Source organism: Erithacus rubecula (assembly GCF_903797595.1).
Source record: "Erithacus rubecula genome assembly, chromosome: 6".
In the NCBI taxonomy this organism is placed as follows: domain Eukaryota; kingdom Metazoa; phylum Chordata; class Aves; order Passeriformes; family Muscicapidae; genus Erithacus; species Erithacus rubecula.
The window spans coordinates 14462185-14480266 of NC_136688.1; the positions used below are offsets into that span (position 1 = coordinate 14462185).

Below are 18082 nucleotides of genomic sequence, written 5' to 3' on the forward strand. Positions count from 1 at the left end.
AAGTCAAGGCCTTGGAGAGAGGAAGGCAGAGTGGTCGAAACATTGGGGTTTCCAATTCACAGAAAAGAGCACATGCCAGGGCAATACTACCAGACTGGTATTTTTGGAGATCTGTGTTTAATGGTGATTTTATCTGTCTGACTCTACTAAGGGGTCCTCTGCCTTGAAGCACAGAAAATCTGCAAAATAGCCAAATTTTATCACAAAGAGTTATAGGTCATATGCATGCTTTTGACCTGCACTGAATGTATTTAGCTTTATGACTCTTTAGGCATCATATTTGCCAAATGAGTTATACCTTAATTGTAATTCTTAGATTCCTCTACAGGCTATCTGGATACCTTCTATATTTTAATAAAAACAGCCCTCAGAACAACCGTATATTTCATTAAACACAGCCCTCAGAACAATTAAAATCGGTGAACATTTTCTCATTTGTCTTTAGGTAATGTGGAATATATTCCATAGCTCAATGAATTGCATTGCCCAGGTCAGATGACAGTGCTATTGAATGAAGGAGCAGCAGATAAAATCACAGAACAAAGAACTCTGCTGGACTGATCTTAGCTATTTGTTTCAGATTTTACAGAATACCATAACCCTTTTGGCCTTATTATTTAAACATTTAAAGCAGGTTCTAAAATTTTATCTTTAGTTTCATTCAGTCTTCCCAAAAGTCTGTCACTGAATTTGACTGCATCAATTGGAAAGAGATAAAATATTTCAAAAAAATCCAGCTTATGAAAGATGTACTACTTTTGTAATATATTATGTTTATGGAATGCTCTTTCAGTAAATGTGAAACAGACTTCTGATCCATTCCAAGGACTTGAAAACACTTGGCATTAATTAATACAAGAAAATTTATTGAGTATCAGTTGGGACTCTGGATTTTATTAAGAACAAATTATTATTTGGAGAAGGTTCTTAGATAAATGGTGAAGTAATAGTCTTTGGAGAGTTGAGTTTAGTACAAAAAATAAATTTCTATTATATTTTTTGTTTAAATTAATAAAATAACATATAGACTCTTACTTAGAATTATTTTAACAATATATAAGATAAATATAATCTTAAACTGATACAATAAGCAAAACTATGCCTGTTGTCAAGGGCATGGTTACATACTGAGAACCTAGTTCCTTTGAATACCATCAGGAGCACCCTAATGTTTTCAAAGACCTATGTAAGCCTATGGAGCCTTTTTACTTCTAAGAATAAGATTGTTTATTTTGAAGGTGATGCCTTCATTTATGCTTCATGGAAAGTATTAATAACAACTCATGTCTAAAATGGGTAAGCCCAACAGCTATTCTTTATAGTACTAAGTCAAGTAAGTGCTTTAGGTGGGTGCCATTTAACATTTTCCTTGGTACTTTTGGTTGGTTTGACATATATACCTGGAAAAGTAATTGACAATGATTTGTAAAGGGCATTCTACATCTACATCTGATCTAGATTCTGCTGTTCTCAGAATTCACTATATATTTTTAATTTTTAAAATTTTAAAAACCCAAAATCTGATTTTATTATCCTGACTTTCAGTCAAAAAAGATCCAAGCCCAGCTGAAAGAGCTCCGTTATGGGAAAAAAGACTTGATATTTAAGGTAAGTTTTATTTCACTATAGTTAGCTGAAGTGTTAGGGTTAGTGTAGCATTGGAGTAAAATAGGAGTATGATAGCTGCCTTTATTATTGCATTTCTAATGAAAAAAGTTTCTTCTGAAGAGAGCTTAAAATGCCAAGACAGACTTAATAGCATAATGCATTTTCAGAAGTCCAATATACTTATATCTATATTTCTGTGCTCACAAAAAGCAAAAATTCTAGGTTACTGCTCACGAATAAACCTGTTTCCCTATTCCATACATTCTGTAACATGTTTTTCATCTTTCTTACTGAATGATACAATATTTTACAGATGCTTCTTGTTTTTCCTTTGAAGATGAAAAAGTAAATGGGAGCATAATCTAGTGAACATGGCAGAAAGGCTGTTCAGCAAGTTGCTGGCATGCATGCAATGAAATCCACCTTCCCTTAATCCTAGTTCAGTAAACTATGACAATGTAGTACTTAAGGCACATATGTAAAGAACTCTGCTAAGGGAGGAAATGTGTTTAGCGTGAATAGGAATAGACATGATTTCACCTGACTGGATATGGCTTTCTCCACCATAGTCTCCATAGTCTCCATTTCAGATCCTTGGAGAATTATTTTTTAAGACTATGTCTACATTTGAGCACATGAATTATGCCTTAAAGTTCTTGATTTACATTGAATTGACATAGTTCTTGATTATGAATGAATACTAGAGTCATTAGCTGAGATGTGGGTCCCAATTTAGGTACTGTGAGTTCTCTGAGTGCACTTACTGCAAAATAAGTATAGTTATTTGCCTTCTAGGTAAATGATGATCTAATTTAATTAAAAACACTCTGAGAACTTACGATGGAGAATGTTGATGAATTGTAGGTTCCAAAGCCACACATACTGAGAACTATGTATTACATATTTATATGTAAATAATTGCAACATCTCTTGACTGTGCACAATTCTGTATGAGATTGAATGTCTGCTTTGCTAATATTTATATATCCTTTCTATGTAACCAGAAATATTTTTGCATGTTTATTCATCAGTCTTTTTCCTGACCAAGAAAATTTGATTTACGAAGCAGAGGGAGCAGCAGCTATCCTCCTAAATCGTGGGATGAGGGGAGGGTAGGCTCAGTATGCTTGTTTGTGTGTGTTTCATGTCTGAAGACAGACACACTAAGCAGAATAGAGGACGTTTGGCATAGTCTGGAAAGTTTTTTAAGTGTCTGCTTGTGCTGAGTAGAAGGTAAACCAGTGGGAAAACCTTGTGAAAGGTTTCAAGTCAGAGCAACAATTTAATAGGAAAATTACTATAAAGGCAGTAGTAGAGAAACACTGGTTTAAACTGACAAAGTCAGAACACGACGTGATACCCTGTTAGTGAGAGTGGTGTCTAATTAATGGCTGTCTAATTAAATGGTAGTTGCAGTCCCATTGGAGTGATGAATGTGGCCAGTGAGGTTATGGAAAGATCTGGTCCCTCTATGGAGGTCCAGTGGTGGTGGTCAAGACATCTTGTCCTCTGGGAATCCAGTGGTGGTATTCTTGAGTCCCAAGCCCCAGATTACAGAGGTAGGAGTGTTCAGTACCTCCCCTAGGGTGGGGAATTTCACAATGGGCTGATGTGATTCTGTGAATCATTCTGGGGGGTCCTTGATCGCCCATTAGCAGAGATGACCCCCTGAGGGTGGCTGCTGCTTCCCTAGAAGGAGTTATCATGGTTGAGTCATGGCAAAGATAAACAGTGCTCCACTCACCTTAACAGTTCATCAGAAGGTAATGTAGATGGTGGTAGAATACAAACTTGGGTTACACCCCATTAACCCAGAACAGTGCTTGATCAGAGAGGCTGCTAGGTTTGGGCAAGAAAAGGTGATATTTCATTTCTAATAATTTTGATACTGGAAACATAACAGATTTAATGTTAGCATTACTGTTGAGGCTGTTTTATGAAGCTGTTACTCTTTCTGATAGATGAAATGGATAGTCTTCCTGCCAGCACAGCATGAATGTTTGGGATAAAATCCTGGCTGCTAGCTAACTTCCATGTTACTGGACTTTTACCTTTTCCCCTTCCACTCCTTTTCCATCCTACTAAACTATTTTTTTTTTTTGAATGGCTTACTGAGGACTTTAGGGAAGTCTGCTCTCCATATAGATCTGAACATTGCAAGCTTCCTGGAGCAGTTCACCAGAAAGATGTAAGATGCAGGCTATTAGATTTCTAAGGGGCATGAAGGAAAGATGTACTTCGTGTTGATTAAAATAATGCTTTCTCTAAAGGAATTGATTCTGCAGATATATATGAAGTAAGAGGGAGGGATTGTTTGATTCTTATTTTTGCATAATCGACATCAAGAAACTATTTCTTGAAGTCTGGTACCTATTACTGTAAATGGCTCTGTTCTGAACTAGACATCTGGCAATCAAGTGGGAGAGGAGGAGAAAAGGGGAAAAAAGGCAGCTTTCTCTTTAACATTCCAGTGAATTGGTAGATCCTATCTTCTGTATTATATTTTACTTACACTTCTTATGTTTTCAAGATATTTTATAATCTAGCTGGTTAATCAAGAGCATATATATGTGTATGTTTATATTTCTAAAACTCTCCCTATGTGATATGAAACCATGGGACAGATAAGTAATGAGCATCACAAAAATTAAGTCATGCACCAAAGGCTGTAGTTTGTCAGTATCTCTACTGAGATTACAATTTGAGCTCCTGTCTCTTTGTCAGATTTCAGTCCCTTAAAGCATGCAGCATGTTATCCTTAAAGAATTGATCAAAGTTGAAATTTCTTTGTATTATAATGAGAAAACCAAGAAATCATTAATAAAAACTGCCACTGAATGTTCTTAATTTTATCACTGCCTTTGTAAGTAGGTACTTACTAGTTCTGAATGACACTACTTTTAATTGCAATAATTTAAATTATCATCTTAAACCCCTGATTCAGTGAAGTACTCCTCAGTCTAAGTGCTTTGCTAGACTGAGGTTTGTATTTGTTTCAGACATTACAGACTACTTATTTTTCAAATTACTTCTTCATTAACTTTCTTCTCATTATTAGGCTATATTATCCTGGAAGAAGTCTCATGTTTTACTAAAATAGGAAAGAACTAAAAACAGTTTGGTTTTTCATTCATGTTCATGTATATATGATAGTAATAAGAGATGGAGAAAAACCTAGCAATTATTTTCAATGTCAGTTTATACAAGCATCTTGTATTACTGAAATTCCTCTTATAAATGTAACAGGTGACCATGCTTCGCTGGTATGGTTTGAGTACATCCTTGCTTTTTTCTAAGGCTTTTGCTTCAGTTTCAGACAGATTTGATCTACTGCTTCATCTCTTTTCCCTTTTGTTCAAATTCAAAATGTATTGATAGACAGTCCTAGGAAAACAAGAAAAAGTTCAAATGTGGGTAGCAACTAAGAGCACCTGGCTTATGTGTACTTAATATATTTAATGTGCTTAATCTTGACTCCATGGTAGAGTTTAACATGGTTGTTTAGCGTGTTTTCATGATGATACTCTTGAAAGTTTTCTTTGAAGTGTAGATTCACAAGGTAAGAACAGGATTGTAATTTCTCTTTGGTACTCTCATACTCCTCAGTAATATTTCAAGTGTTATGAGTGCTCGTTACCTCTAAAGGACTAAGGACCATATCGCTATTGCAAATTTAGAGTCAAAACCGTTTTCCAAATTCTTTGAAACACATACTTCTACATAAATTAAATCATTATTTGATATGTGAAAATAATTTAAATAATTTGCTGTGGTAGAGTCAAATGCAAAACTATGTGAAATTAGTTTTACATTAAATTGACTGGATTTGATAAATATCTATACCATTCCTCCCTCTGAAGTTAAACTGAGGCCATGTGTGTTTCCCTTTCCACTAGCAAAGTTAATTACATGCCACAGTAAACTGATTTCCCTGAATTTTTAATTACTTATTTCTCTAATGAAGACAATGAGATTCTACATTACATACAGAGAAAGAGATGAAATAATAAAAGAAAAACCAAGGGAAAAAAGCAGAAATCCACCAAAGACCTGCTTTGGCAGAGAACTTGTGTAAACACTAGGATTGTTTTCTGGGCTTTAAATAATTGACTACATATTTTAAGTTTGTGATAATCTGGCATATATATGAAGACGCAAGTTTCAGGCTTTCCAATATGGTTTTATTTGTATAATGCTGATGACTAGGCTTGATGGTAAACCACCCCATTTCACACATGTACATCTACTTCCCCCATGATTTGCATCTGCATGTATTAAAATTATCAGCTGCAGAATTCAGCTGACTTTGCATATTTGAAAAATTAGTCCATTTAACAGATTTTGAAGCATTCTTCATTATGTGCGAAGTACCTTTAAGCTTCTATTTTCCTATTTTCCTTGCAGAAGGCTTTCCAAAAAAAAAAGAGCAACATCACTTTCCTATGACTTTATTTGTACATTCGTCTAGCACAGAAAGAATGCTCTTATCTTTCTTGCTGTTTTTATATTGCCCTGTAATGGTAAATATAATTTCCGTAGTTCAGTGTTAAAAGGAGATGATAAGAGAAAACTGGGAATAGTTTCCTTTTTGGCATGTCATATCAACTTCCCTGAGAGAATATTGCAATTTTTCTTGCTTTCAGACAGGATCTTTATTCTGTGGTGTGTTTATTCAATATGTTTTCTCAGCATCTGGATCTTGTGCAACCTCCCTTCGGAAATTTACCAGAACTGTGTAGGAAAGACATAACTAAACTGTGTAGGAAAGACATAACTAAACTAAAAAACTATTATAAAATACCAGTTATAAACATAAATGCAATGTAAAATATTAGAGATTGGTTTGAGGGTTTTTTTGTAACACATCATTAGGAATAATAAGTTCTATAATCTACATGATCACTTCATCATGCTGCATAACAACTGAATAGAATCTGGAAGAGGAGACTTTCCTATTATTAAACATTTAATAGGTAGCATTTTTATGCATATTGATTTGAGACAATAACTACCAAAGGCTTCAGATAAGACAATGCTCTCCAAAAAGTTTCCCTTGATTTTGTCAGAAATGATGACTGAATAGAAGGCAGCAAAGTGTACCTCTGGTTATTTATTTTATGATGTTTTCTATTTGATAAATTTAATCTCATTGGTCTCCAGTGGCTTAAATGTTATTAGTTGATTATACTAGCAAAAATAATGAATTTTTCTTTGGACTGTTTTTTCCTATCAAAGCATGAAGATAATTTGAAAAGTATCCACAATGCAAGCAGATTTTGATGCATGATGAAATGAAAAGTCTGAAAATATTCTTAACGAATTTTTACTTTTAAACATATAAATAAGAAAAGGCACTTTGTATTTGCGGAGATCAAAACTTCTTGTACATATGTAATCCCATCTCTACTGTTTCACTTTTGGCAAAAGCCTTTTCTAAGCAGACCATGGAAAACAGGAAGTATGGTCCATATTCTCTGTCTCCTAACAAGGTTCTGTTTTATTTATATTATTCTTACACAAAGCTTATCGAACTTCTTTTTTTTTTAAATAACCTGAAGGAATCCAAATTCTATGTATTTCAGTTGCTTTGGTTTCTTGTAGACTATTGCAGCAGTAGGGAACAAAGAGACACAAACCCCTTTATGCATACAAATGAGATCTGTATTGCAGAAAACAATCCCTCTTTATACCCTTAATTTCTATCAGACATAACTGAAACTGAACCGACCCCTAAGAGAGCTTATCAGAAGAAGGGAAGGGCTCCCATTGTCTGGCTCAACTGCAGTGCTGCTGTCCACACGTCCTTCCACCATCAGCTTCCCGTTCATGCGCTATCCGTGCGTTCCTCCAGCCAAGCACAGTCTCACTTCCAGCTGCCTCTCTACTCACTCACAACTGCCTCTCACCCCTCACTGACTTCCAACCACTCAGCCTGCAGCTGTGCTATTCCCACAGGGCCTTCTGGTGAGCATAAACCTCAACAACTTTAACAAATATAACCCCTTATTCCACAGTCTATTAGCTTAGTAGTTGAAAATGCTTCTTTATGTCTTGAAACATACTGAAATTGAAGCCAGGTAGTTATGCTCTCTCAGACCTAGAAAGCAATTTGTTTGGTTCTTCCTTTAACCACTTGCTTTAAAGCAGTATTTAGCATATTTTGCTGTAGTTATTCTGTGACTATCACAATGTGTTTTTAGAATTAACTACACTGGCTTTAAGGTAAACCCATTATTTTGTGAATTAACTCCACACAAATATCTTGTGAGTGATTTCAAGTCATATCTACAATTTAATAGGAAAATTATAAAAAAACTAAATAGTACAGAATTGCTGGTTTAAACTTCCAAAGTCAGAACACATCCTGACACCCTGTTGGTCAGGGTGGTGTCAGAGGTCAGATTAAACTGATTGCAGTGATTGCAGTTCTGTTGGAGTGGTGGATGTGGTCTTGCCACAGCAGTGGTCCTGTGGAAAGGTCTGGTCCTCCTTCTCTGTAAGTCCAGTGGTGGTTCCCCTAAATCTCCAAACCTCAAGATTATATACCCTCAAATAGAGGCAGGAGTGTGCAGTACTTCCTTCAGGGCAGGGAATTTTACATGGAGTGATATAAACCTGTGAGTCATAGGATATTTTGGGGAGTCCTTGATGGCCCATTACCAGAGATAACCACCCTTGAGCTGGGTGTAGTTATCACATGAAGACAAAGAGAATACAACACCCAGCTCATAGGTGGGGTATGCAACTGTTACAAGTGACCCACCATTAACAGTTCACCAGAAGGTGATGTAGGTGGTGGTAGAATACATACTTTTCTTGCACCTTACACTGTAACCCAAGACATTTACTTACATGGATTTTCCCTCCCAGTCTTTCCTCTCAGCATTTGAGACCACCATTAATATTTCACATTAATCACATTTGAACTTGTTTTCTGTGGTCTATCCATTTGAAGTGTCCTAAAATGGATATGTCACTCATGATGAACAAAGTAAAAGGATTTTTGTAGTCTGTACCCACAGTATTCTTTGCCTTTTCTACAAAATCATGACATACTCAGTAGTAGTATCATCTTGGGTCATGCATCCATATTGTTCTATATTCTGTATTAGTTGTACCGATCATTACTGCTTGAATATAATGTCTTATAGTTGATTTTAGTGAATGTCATATTTTATTTTTCCAGTTTGTCAGGGTAAGTTTAGATCAACCCCACGTAAGGCCCCAAAAAACTCGCTTGATGAGGTTTCCAAAAGGGCTTACGGTTGTTCATGTATTCTGAGTTAGATGAATGGGAAAAAACCCAACAAGATATTCTCAAGAGGGCAAAAAAATATGAAAGACTGGCAACTTTAGAAAAACAGAGAAACCTGCAAAGATGTTAGCACTCCATTCCATCAACATAAAACACTTCTGGAGGCATTAACTTGGCCCATTCAACTCTGCAAACTTTAAGCCAATTCAGTTTTAAATTCCAAGAAGAGGGAATTAGAATAAAAAGAAAAAGAAAGACAGAAGGACAGAAAATATAGAAAAAAGCACATGTATAGCTACCAACTCCTGGATTCCAGTGGTGTTCAGACAAAACACCCAGGATGAGGTAGGATCAAGACATCTGATTGCCTCGTATTAAGATTTAAATACCCCCTAGCCTTCCTAGGCCCTTCCTCCAGGTGGAACTTCTGGTCACTCAGGAGCTGAGTTGGCAGCCACTTCTGGGCTGGGTTGCAGGTTGTAGGGATGAGAGATGTGGGGCAGGGCACTGTCTTTCTGGGGCAATGCCTGACCTGCCCCTTTACCTACATACATGCACTCCAAAATGTCTTGAGACATCAATCTTCCCAGTCTTGTACACCCCATTTTCTCTGACACACTGAGTTTGATGTGACAGGAATATTTTATCAGTCTATGCCAGTATATGTTTAGTTCCCTGTTCAGTTCATCCATGTGTAGGTGGCCTAGGAAAGAGTCATATAGATTTTATTAAGGTTTGAGGTTGTTATATGATGATTATTCTATTTATTTTTAGATTTTAAAAATATGACAACTTTACACAATTATTTTTTTGAGAATATGATTGAATATAAATTTTGTGCATGGTTGGGTGTTTTATCTGAGCATGGTTTTGGGTGTGCAGTGTTTTGTGGTTTAATATGTGATGAATGAAAACCGACTGCTTCTGACTCCTAAGAATAGAGATTGTTGAATCTTCATTTTGTATTTCTACTTTATGGTGTAGTGAGTGTATGACTTTGTCATTATGGTTTGTGATCCCTATAGTTCTTCCTAAATGTTGCAGTTCACTCTTTTTTTGTTTACTTTTTCTTTTTTTTTATTCCAAGTAAGAAGGCTCATGATGCTTTTTTACTAAATACTGCTTTTGCTGATTATGAACTTTGGGATTTTTTTTTTTTTTTTTGTTGATCAAGGTCAATATTTTTGTGCAATTTTATCCCTGTATGTATGATTTTGATTTTCAGGTTTATAAATTATTTGTGATTGGATTGCTTATTTGATGTAGAAAAATGCTTTAAGACAGGATATTACTGAGTTGTTTTTCACAGTAGAATCTGAAGCCCCTGGGAGAGACAGGAAATTGAAATTTTCTTAGTTGAATTTTATAAAATATATTAGGGCTGTTGCTTAACTTCAGTACTCGATGAGTGATGGCATGTTTACTTTTCAGATAGTTACCACATTGAGACAATGGGGAAAAAAAACCCAAACTAACCTTTGAAATTTTGCCTAAGGAAAAGAAAGGAAATTGATAAATCCTTTTTCTTAAGTGTTTTGAACAGCTTAAAGTAAACCACCAAACACAAAAAAATATCAGCACCAAAAATAATAACGGGGAACACTATTTTCTATTCCATATTGTCATACTGCATAAAGTTACTGGGGGGGAAAAGGGTTAGAATCCTATTAAAACCCTCTTTTGGCTGTGCTAATAAGCATGCAGTATTTGCAGTAGCTATCTGTACAGTTGTCTGGTTGCATTACCCACCTGACCTGTGCTTGTAACATTCTAGGAGTAGGCTTTGTATCATGCTAGTAACAGTGGACATAAGAGAGAACAAATATAAGTGTAAGGTGACAAGTGGCCTCCTCTGGCCCACACCAAGTGTTGTATTAAGTGCTCCTGTTTCTGGCACTCCTCAAGAGAATACACAATTTTATTTTTTTTAAATTAGTTATAGTGCTGTTTGGTTTGTTAAGTCTTACACAGAAATAGAGTCACAGCCTGGTTTTGTTGGGCTGTACCTTCAGAAAAGTTCAGTAACTCACCACTCAGATGAGATGCTGAAGGTTTTGTCGGAATTCCAAGAAGAAATAGGACTCACAGGGGGAGAGGTCAGTTGAAAAGCCTGTTAACTAGCTAGGTTCAGGAAGAAAAAGAAGTTCAGCTCTAATTTTCAGGGTAAAATACCAAGAACACTTTCAGAAACTGTGTTTGGACCTTATTTGGTACGTACCGCAATGTCATCAACAATGCACAATCTAACCGTAATTTATTCTTGTTATGTAAATGGTTAGGTTTTCCCCAAGAAAGATGATTTAAAAGATTAATTTTCTAGAACAAACAAAAGGTATAGCTTCTGCAATGGTACACAAAAGACTGCTAGAGAAAGTTTTTATTTTTTTGGATGTGACTAAGGAAGTGAGAAGCATAAAGCTTCTAGCTACCATTTTTTTGGATAACAAAACTTTTATCATCCCCATTGTGTTGCTTTCAAGTGACTTTGAGGAATATGAACATCTCAATATTAGTTAATATGCTATTTATAAATTCTTGAACATTCAAAGTCATTATTCCAAAGACATAGGCATTTAGTCTAATGTGATTCATCATATGTAAAGGTCAGTACCTTCATTTGAGTTAGAAAAGTGTACTTCACTGACAGTAATTGCTCAGTGAACTCTCTCAGAGGATGGAGTAAGATGTTTTTCATCGACAGAGAATAGTTTTTGTTTGAAGGGACTTTAATCACCTTCTAGTGCCAACTCCCTCCACCATGGGTAATGACACCTTCCACTAGATGACATTGTTCAAATCCCCATCCAATCTAGCCTTGAACACTTCCAGTGATGGAGCATCCACAGCTTCTCTGGGCAGCCTGGGCCAAGGCTTCAACATCCTCACAGTAAAGAATAGAACAGAAAGGATATTTCTTCCTAACATTTAATCTAAACTATCCTCTTACTCCATGTTCTTGTGAAAAGTCCCTTTCCAGCTTTCCTGTAGGCATCCTTTAGGCATTGGAAGGCTTCTATATATCTCACTGTTTCCTGTCAAAGACCTCAATTCTTAAGAAGTATTCTGCTGATTTGGTACTAAGAAGTAAATAACTATCACTACTTTTCAGTAAATGGTTCATTAAAATGCATTTTTAATGCCAGAATTTTATTCTTACGTAGTATCAGTTGGATTGATATCACTGAGCTATTTGCTCAGCATTCTCTGAAATTAAATAAATATACATGAACATTACAGAAAATTTTAGTCCTTCAACACATGACAGTATTAGGAAAAATGAGAATAAGTCTTGGTAAATGATGCAATCAGAAAACCTTCACTAATATATTTGAAACCTGTTCTTTGGAAGAATAACTTTTCACCATAAACCGCAAATGTTTTCCCATAAGTGGACAGTGTTACTACAATAGAGCAATTCTCTGGCACAGAAAATATCTATTAAAGAACTTAAGTACTTTTCCTCCAACTTGATTTTTTTATATGGAAGCAGTGTCATTGAGTTCATTGTGTTATTTAGCACCAGACATTCCCCTGCAAGGAAGAAAACAGAAGTCACTTTTAACAACCATTGCCTGCTTTCTGTCAACTACCCAGATTTTCAGATGCCTATGTAATGCATGTACTGAAGGAAACCAGACACCTTCTAATTCACAACTGTAGTTCTGGTTTTCCACTGACTTCCACTGTAACACTGATGGTGCTGAAGGAAGAAGTATGGGCCTTACCATCTTCCATCTGATTCTAATTCTTCAGTACTGCACACTATCCCGGGTGCCATCCTGGCCTCGCGTTTGTCATCTCTTACTTTGTGTAATTTCCTTTTTAGTGGCAATTTAAATTATACAGTGAGATACACCATTTTTCAAATGTTGTTTCTCTTTAACCAAGCATGTGTTGCTAGTTCTTGTTAACCACACAGGTGCAGGGTGGGGTTTCCCTCCGGGAGAGGTAGAGTGATTAAGAGGGCTCTGGGGAGTGCTGCCAACAGGAGTGGGCAAACAGGGGCATGCCACAGCTCTGAGGGTGTGGCAGGGGAGTTTGTGCAGCACTTCGAGGAGGCCAGGGTGAACAGGGAGGGCTGCAGGTTTCCTCTTGCTAGTGCTTTGTCTGTTGTCTCTGTTGATTGGTTGGTTTCTGTATTTTGTTAGTAATGGTTTTTGCATGTCAAAAACAGCAGTTAGTAAAAGTGTATGTAGGCAAGTAGAGCCCTCCAAAAAGGATGTGTCTGTCCAGACCCATTCCTGTGTGGAGTGTTTGAGCTTATCAGTGGCTCCAGGGAGTGTTGCAGAAGAAGCCTGCCTTCAGTGTGAACAGGTGAATGATCTCCTTTCACTGGTGGCTGAGCTTAGGGAGGAAGTAGAAAGGCTAAGTATTAGAGAAACTGAAAGGGAAATAGACTGGTGGAGTTCTGCGCTTCCATCCTTGAGGGAGGCCCACCAGGAGCCAGAGGACTCCCATGCCTCCCACTGTCAAGCAATAGGGGGGCACCTGGTGGATGAAGGGGAGTGGAAATGGGTTCCTACTTGGGGAGGTAATAAGAATGCCTCCCAACACCCCCATCACCTACCCAGGTGCCACTTCAGAATAGGTATGAGGCCCTGGATCTACAGGGTCAGCCAGAGGACGTGGAAGAAAATTATCCATGCAGTGAGCCTCTCAATTACACTTCATCTGTCAGATGAATCACTACCTCTGACGTTAAAAAGAAAAGAAAGGTAGTCCTAGTGGGTGAATCTCTTCTTAGGGGAACAGAGAGCCCCATATTTCGACTGGACCCAACCCACAGGGAGGTCTGTTGCCTCCCTGGGGCTCAGGTATGGGATATTCACAAAAGACACCCTGAGCTGGTTCAGCCCTCTGATTATTATCCACTCCTGATACTCCAGGTTGATAGTGATGAGATTGAAAAGAGGATTGTCAGGGCAATAAAAAAGGACCTTAGGACACTAGGTCAAGTGGTTGATAAGGCAGGGGCACAGGAAGTGTTCTGCTCAGTCCCTTTAGTGGTGGAGAAAAATGTTGAAAGGAATAAGAGAGCTCACATTATCAAAGTGGCTCAAGGGTTGATGTCATCAGCAGAATTTAGGATTCTTTTATTATTGGGCAATTTTTTTCAGCACCTGGCCTGCTGGAACTTGATGGGCTCCATCTCTCTGTTAAGGGTAGAAAAATTTTAGGTTATGATTGGCAGAACTTACTGAGAGGTCTTTAAACTAGGTTTGAAGGAGAAGGGGATGCAACTGGGCTCTCTGAAAGCAGGCCCAAGGGTAGTAAACCTGAGTTAGTGGTGAAATCAGTAGCCCAGCTGAGGTGCACGCATGCAGCATGGGTGTCCTGGTTTGAAAGGACAGGTGTCTGCCATAAGGGCAGAAGTTTCCCTCTGGAATAGAGACTTTGGTTCCACTCCCCTCCCCCAAGTATTATGATTGTTTGAATCAAGGACTCTGAGGCAGAGATAAGGGGGGTGGGAATAACAGCTCTTTTACTAATATATCTAACTATACAAACAGAAAACAATAACAGTTAAAATTGCTAACAGAATGAAATAGGTAACTCGGTGTCAGTCCCCCTAAATGCAAGCACGCTGTCTCTGTGCTTAGTCCAGAGCCCGGATCTGCCAAAAAGGCAAGCGGGAAATGGAGGCAGGAAAAAGGGGGGAGGGGCAGCAGCGGCCACGCCGGTCCCGGGCGGGAACGGGCTGCAGCGGCGGCTCCTCGCTCACCGTGTGTGTCTGGGTGATCAGCTGTGTCCGCAGAGGCAGGAGGCTGGAACGGGGCAGATGCAGGGCAGGTGGTTGCAGAGGATCTGGCTCTGCTGTGCTCGGCCGCGTGGCTGAACGATCCCAGGCGTCCTCCTCCCAGCTCGCCGGAAACGCGAGTGCCCTCCCGGAAGCCTCAGAGGCCCCTCCGGGGCCGTCCCCACCCACCCCCTTTGTCTGGACTCATCAGCGACCCTGGGTGTAACCCGGCCAGCTCCATTGACATGATAATGGGAAAAATTCTTTCAATTGACACAGTAACAGAAAAACACTCAACCCCCAACAATGGGTAACAAGAGGAGGTGGAAGCCATGGTGCAACATCAAAGCTATGATGTGATGCCATCACAGAAACCTGGTGGGATAATCACTTAGCTGGAGCACTGCACTGGATGGCTACAAGCTCTTCAGAAGAGACAGGAAAGGGAGAAGTGGTGGAAGGAGTAGCACTTTACATTAGGGAGGCTTTTGATGCCCTGGGCACTGAAACTAATGATGATGGAGTTGAATGCCTATGGGTAAGAATCAAGTGGAAGGCCAACAACGATGACGTCCTACTGGGAGTATGTTATCATCCACCCAACCAGGAAGAAGAGGTGGACAACTTATTCTTTAAGCAGCTTGAGAATGTTTCAGGATCACCAGCCCTGGTTCTTGTAGGTGATTTTAACCTACCAGACATCTGCTGGGAACGTAATACAGCAGAAATGAGGCAGTCCAGGAAGTTCTTGGAGTGTGGGGAGGACAGCTCTTTGTCACCACTGGTGAGTAAACCTACCAGGGGAGGGACTGTGTTAGACTTATTTGTAAATAAAGGTGGGCTGGTGGGAGATGTGGTGGTTGGAGGCCGCTTGGGGCATAGGGATCATAAAATTATACAGTTCTCAATATTTGGTGATATCAGGAAAAACATCAATAAGACTTTTACATTAGACTTCTGGAGGGCAGATTTGGGCCTATTTAGGAGACTTATTCAGAGAATTCCTTAGGAAGCAGCCCTTAAAGGAGTCCAGGAAAGGTGGCGTGCTTTAAAACAGAGATCTTGAGGGCACAGGAACAGGTGCCAAAGATGAGTCAATGAGGCAAACATCCAGCCTGGATGGGCAACAAGGTTTTGAAGGAACTTGGGAATATAAAGAGGCTATATCATCTTTAGAAGGAGAATCATTTTTTTCAAGAAGTACTTAAAGGGGGTTGCTAGGGCATATAGGAAAAAAATTAGGGAGGCCAAAGCTCATTATCAATTTATTTTGGCAACTTTTGTAAAAGATAATAAAATACATTTTTACAAATATATTCATGGTAAAAGGAAGATGAGGAGAAGGCAGAAATGTTTAACATCTTCTTTGCCTCAGTCTCTTGTGGGAAGACAGTTTGTCCTCAGGACAGCTGTCCTCCTGGGATGGTACATGGTGTCAGGGAGCAGAATGGTCCCCCTGTTATTCAGGAGGAGGCAGTCAGAGAACTGCTGAGCCACTTGGATGTTCATAAATCTGTGGACCCAGATGGGATCCATCCCAGAGTGATGAGGGAGCTGGCAGGTGAGCTTGCAAAGCCTGTCTCCATCATTTACCAGCAGTCCTGGCTCACTGGTGAGTTCCAGATGACTGGAAGCTGGCCAATGTGACACCCATTCATAAAAAGGGTGGGAAGGAGGGTCCTGGTGCTTACAGCCCAGTTAGCCAGTACCAAGTAAGGTTATGGAATAGTTTATATTGAGTGTTATCATGCAGCTCTTACGGGATGGTCAAAACCAGCCAGTGTGGGTTTAGGAGGAGTAGATCGTGCTTGACCAACCCAATCTCCTTTTATGACCAGGTGACCCACCTGGTGGACATGGGAAAGGCTGTGGGTGTTGTCTGTTTGGATTTCAGCAAGGCCTTGACATTGTCTCCCACAGCAAACTCCTGGAAAAGCTGGCAGCCCATGGCTTGGACAGGAGCACTTTCTGCTGGGTTAAGAACTGTCTGGATGGGCAGGCCCAGAGAGTGGTGGTGAACAGTGCACCCAGCTGGTGGCCAGTCACCAGTGGTGTCCCTCAGGGCTCTGTGCTGGGGCCAGTCCTGTTCAGTATTCTTACTGATGACATGGAGGAGGGCATTGAGTCCTTCATGAGTAAATTTGTGGACGATGCTAAGGGGGAGCATGTGTTGATCTGCTGGAAGGTAGGACGGCTCTGCAGAGAGACCTGGAATGGTTGGATGGATGGGTGGAATCCAGTAGGATGACTTTAATAAGTCCATGTACTGAGTCCTGCATTTTGGCCACAATAACCCTCTGGAATGTTATAGGCTGGGGACAGTGTGGCTGGACAGTGTCCAGGTGGAAAAGGGACCTGGGGGTGCTGGTCAACAGCTGACTGAACATGAGCCAGCAGTGTGCCCTGGTGGCCAAGAAGGCCAATAGCATCCTGGCCTGCACCAGGAATAGTGTGGCCAGCAGGAGCAGGGAGGTTGTTGTTCCCCTGTACTCAGCACTGGTGAGGCCACACCTGGAGTGCTGTTGTCCATTCTGGGACCCTCAGTTCAGGAAGGACGTTGAATCACTTGAGTGCATCCAGAGCAGAGCAACAAGGCTTGGAACAGAAACCCTGTGAGGAACAGCTGAGGGAGCTGGGGTTGTTTAGCCTTGAGGAGACTTGGAGTTGACCTTATTACTCTACAACTTCCTGAAAGGTGTTTGTAGTCAGGTGGGGGGTTGGTCTCTTTCTGTAGGCAACAACTGACAGTACAAGAGGACACGGTCTTAAGCTGCTCCAAGGGAAATATAGGTTTGATTTAGGAAAAATGTTTTTCACAGAAAGGGTGATAAAGTATTGGAACAGTTTGCCCAGGGAGGTAGTGGAGTCACCATCTCTGGATGTGTTTAAAAAAAGACTGGATGTGGGACTCAGTGCCATCAGCTAGTTGAGGTGTTGGGCTGTGTTGGAACTCGATGATCTTGGAGGTCTCTTCCAACCTTGTAAAATTATAAGTAAAAAAAAAAAACAAAAGAAATTATAGCTGTACTGAAAAATAATTTAATAACTAACAGTATAAAAATGTGAAAGATGTGAGAAATTTCTTGGTCTAGTTCTATGAGAAGTCTCTCTGCATTGCACAGAGTCAGTGTTCAGTCTCTCAAACATTGTCTGTGGCCGTGTTTATTGTTAGCGATATTATATCCTGTATTTAGGAAAAGAATCCAAAAAGTTACTGAACTCTAGCAATTTTTTGTATATTAGTAATTTTTTTCTCTAGTAAACCAGTGATAAGTCCACTTAAATTTTGCAAACTGATGAAATAGAATGATTATTTCAGTAGTGGATTCTCCGTTGCCAGACTAAAGGACCAAACCTTTAGTCTGATATGCACGTTGTGTCAGTGACTGGTGTTAGCTGTAAAAAATGTGATGCAGTAGAAATTATGGACTGCAATTCACAAGAGACTTTCCCACATCTGAACAAACAGTCGACTTCCACTC

General features: G+C 39.3%; 1 protein-coding gene across 2 annotated transcripts in view; it reads left to right on the forward strand.

The window, feature by feature from the left end:
• The window catches only part of LUZP2 (leucine zipper protein 2), a 141915-nt gene that overhangs the window by 94060 nt on the left and 29773 nt on the right, over positions 1 to 18082 (forward strand). For both annotated transcript variants that reach the window (XM_079310096.1, XM_079310097.1), the window contains one exon: positions 1546 to 1608. In XM_079310096.1, the coding sequence (XP_079166222.1) occupies positions 1546 to 1608 (63 nt within the window). The remainder of the gene's footprint in view (positions 1 to 1545; positions 1609 to 18082) is intronic.